The 3863-nt window shown below is 36.7% G+C and overlaps 1 protein-coding gene across 1 annotated transcript; it reads right to left on the minus strand.

Moving 5' to 3' along the window:
- Positions 1-2352: 2352 nt before the first annotated feature.
- On the minus strand, positions 2353-2934 carry LOC103950841. The gene has a single exon (XM_009362082.3). The coding sequence runs from the start codon at positions 2932-2934 to the stop codon at positions 2353-2355; it is 582 nt and encodes a 193-aa protein (XP_009360357.2).
- Positions 2935-3863: the final 929 nt, after the last annotated feature.

Genomic DNA, 3863 nt, shown 5'->3' on the forward strand with positions numbered 1-3863 from the left:
CTTAGCATTAAACTAAAATAATAGAAAAGTTTGACATTGTATTAAAATTTGACAACAAAGAGAAGCATGGTAATTTATGTAGAATTTTTACATCTTCTTTGAAACAAAAAAAACACATTTTTTTGTCAAAATAATCCACATAGGAATTTTACATCTCTTTTATAAATGCTCTAATGAACTACATGAAAGAAATAAGGGCTGTAAGAAGTGAAGGCCCCTAATTAAAACTATAATTTAAAATAAAAACCTAGAAATCGTTGAATAACTACTTTATTTTTAGTGTTTATGTCTATTTATTTAAAAACAAAATGGGGATAAAACGACAACTTGGTAAAATCATTGGTTAATCAAACTAATGTAAACCAACCAGGCATTGAAGGTCACAGCTAAAAATCCGAACCACGGAAGTTGCGAGGACCAGAGTCGTTTACGGAAATGTTGATATCGATATCTCGAACCCAGTTATTATTTTCGTGGTCCCCATGTCGTGCAGATATAGAATTCATGGCACCACTGTGTAATTTGTCCTTGTCGACCCAAATGTGTCCATCCATGGTCCCCATGCATGATGCATGCCACTCCATCCCACAATATCTTTCCTCCCATCATCTCACATCACCTCACCCATCCCCATGACATGGTGCATTTCTCGTATAAGTTCACGTATGCATGGCCATCGATGCCTGATAACCTTGTTACCGATGCTCATTATTCTATTTATCTTAATATATGGGTTTAACAAATAAAATTTTCTTACAGTGATAATTGATAAACACAAATTTCAACCTTTAATCTCATTTAACCGTAATAATTTAGTGGGACGAATGCGCTCCTCTACGGTCCCGCTGGGGTCCCATCAATTATATTTGTCGCCACTCGATTTGCTTTTACCTCCTCATACGGCCCCACAGCTCTGGTTTGCGTACGACTCGTCGCACTCTCATCGTCTTTCACCGCAACTCTCCATCCAATACGATATTTTTCTTTCCATTTTTTATTATCTTCGTATTTTTTACGGAACGGTGCGTCGTCGCACGCTCTAAGTCTAATCAAAAGTAGAAAGTGGATTTAATTTGAAAGTAGGATTTTATTCTCTTCTATTTTCATCTCCTTCCATTCTTTCCACTTACATATTATTTTTTATCTTAAGATTTATAAAAAAATTAATATAAAATGCTAACGTAGCTAAATCGTAACAGTTCAAATAAGAGATGATAGAAGAAAAGAGATCAGGAGGGGAGAGAATCATCCTCCATTAATTTGATGTGTAGTGAAGTGAGAGAACAAGCAAGGCCAAATGGAACCAATATTTTAAAAGAAAACTAATGAAAATTGTCTGAAAACTTTGAATTTTAACTATAAGAACAAAATAAAAAGTAAAATGAATAGTATTATAATTGATTTTTTAATGAAAAAATATGGTTTTTCGTTAGAGTAAACAGTACCAGGAGTTTTTTATTAAAGTTCTCATATTTTAACCATGAGCTGACGGTCCAATGATAAATGACGGATTATGAGATTTCTTTAAAGCTAAAAACTGAAAGTTTTAGATTCGAAATCCAGGTGTGGAATCTGAACTTGTGGCTACGAAAAGGTTGAAATACTTATGTAAGTCTTTCCGACTTTAAGAAAAAAAGAATAACAACCATAACTTCCTAACAATTGTCTCCTTTTAATAATAATAATAATAATAATAATAAAATAAAAAAATAAAAAAAAGAAGAAAGAAAAAGACAACAATGTTTTTAAGACGTCGCAACATTCAATTTATCTTTGATCGGTTACGTACAAATGTACCCTGTACAGTCTACAAAAATCTTTTGAAGTGCGCAGTGCGCAGGGTATGGCTCACGTTAGCAGCTCCCGAGAACACACAGCGTCTTTTATCTTTTCTCACCAAAAACCTTTACCTTTATTAAGTAATAATGCGGACTTACTTTATTAATAAGCTAAGGGTACAAAATTAAGGAATTTTGTTTTCTTCAAATGTCAGATTTACCATTTCCGCTTGATATAGTCCTACCGTGTGAAAGCTCTAAATGCAAGGACCAAATGGGTACTTCAACAAATAAACACAATGACAAAGACTTGTGTCTAAATAATTTCATGAAATTTTGCTTTCATTTCCTTCTACAAGTTAATCTCCTTCTAATAAGTGGCAGAGGACGCTTTTGATATTTTTACAAAAGAAAAAGGGACCAAAATGAAAATTAAAAATTCTCTCCATTTTCTCTATATTGTCCCTCTTTTAACTCATTTAAAACATCATTTTTTGCCTCCAAAGTCCCCTAACATATACTTCCTTTCCATTTTTACCCCTCGACCTGTCCACCCCATACCCTAATCAATGTACTACATGAACAGTTCAGATTGCATCAAGGTATAGTAGTTGGCAGCTTCGTCCTCCAGCTCCCACAACCCATCATCAAAAGTAAACCCATCCGGACCGTTGAATTTCAACCCGTTACCCGCCTCGTCATCGAACCCGTCAGCCTCCCTCTGCGGAATCCCGAGCTCGTCATCGGAAGCTTCTAGAAGACGTCTCATAACCCTCTCGCTCTCATCCTCCTTCAAAAAGCATGCATTAGAAGAAGTAGGAGTGGACGAGCCAGAGGACGAGGCATAGCCTTCTAGAGCCGACTCAGCAGCTAGGGTTTCGGAGCTGGGGAATGTGTTGAGAGGCTCAGAGGAGATTTCTTGCTGAAGGGTTGTGATTAGAGAGGACAAGTCCTCCGAAGGTTCAACTTCTTCTTCGTCGAGGAGAGAGAGTATGTCGGTGTAGGGCTTCTGACGTTTGAGATCAACGGAATCCTCATCTAGAGTTAGTGTTTCGTCCCTTTGGCGTTTAGACGTAGCTTGAAGAACACTGTCGTCCACGGGGGTTAGGGTTTCATCCCTCTGCTGTTTAGTCGGAGTCTGATCGGCGATAGCCATTTGTAAAAGAGAGGAAGTAGATAGGAAGAGAAAGGCGGAGAAGAGAAATAGAAAGAGAGAAATACGAAGTGGCGAAGAGGAAGAAAAGGGTTATGATGAGAGAGAACGGGGGATGCAAAGTCTTTATATAGAGTAGGGAGAGATGGAGTAAAAGTAAAGGGCCGGTCAAAAGGGCTCGCAAAATAGGATGCAGATCCACTCTCCTGAGCTCAGCATCCTAAGCTTAGCAAATCATATGGACCATTAAATTTTCATCCAACGATTATAAATAAGAAATTTTTTTTAATTATAATAATTGTAATCGTTGAATTTTGATCAAACGATTCATGTTATTTGCCCAGTAAGCTCCGGATGTTGAGCTCAGTAGAGGATACAATTCCCCCAAAATAAACGGACATGCAGGCTGGGGAATATTTTAATCATTTTTTTGGTGTTGTGTTAGAGGGAAAAGATGCTTGGAAAACCATGAGTTAATTAAAAATAATATTTTCCTAAAAGAATAGTATTTAATGGAAAAGGTGTTGTACAGAGGGGAGATGTAAATCCATCGGACCGTTTGATTGGCTTTTGGTGTTGTCGAGGAAAACGAGCGGTTGGTAATTGAGGAGGAAGATATCTCGAGGAGGGCCCCAAAAGAAAATGACAAAGGCAGTGAGGCGTGAATGAGAGAGAGAGAGTAATGGTAATGTCAGTGATGAGTCTCTCGTGTAATAAAGCAGGGCCGCAGATTCTTGCTCGAGGCTATACAAGTTCTACTGGTCCCGAATTTTAAGACAACTAGAAATTTAATTTATTTTAAACAAATGATATTAATTACATTAAGTAGTAAATGACTGATCTAAGATTCATAATAAATTAGTAATAATGTAATTCAAATACGATTTCAGCAAGAATCGAATTTAAGAGTTTTCATTTATAATTAAAAAGAA

The sequence above is a fragment of a genome, unplaced genomic scaffold (genome assembly GCF_019419815.1).
Source record: "Pyrus x bretschneideri cultivar Hongxiangsu unplaced genomic scaffold, Pyrus_bretschneideri_v1 Contig6, whole genome shotgun sequence".
NCBI classification, from domain to species: domain Eukaryota; kingdom Viridiplantae; phylum Streptophyta; class Magnoliopsida; order Rosales; family Rosaceae; genus Pyrus; species Pyrus x bretschneideri.

Excerpts from the sequence above, each read along its gene's own strand:
- LOC103950841 (XM_009362082.3), bottom strand. The coding sequence starts at position 2,934 with ATGGCTATCGCCGATCAGACTCCGACTAAACAGCAGAGGGATGAAACC.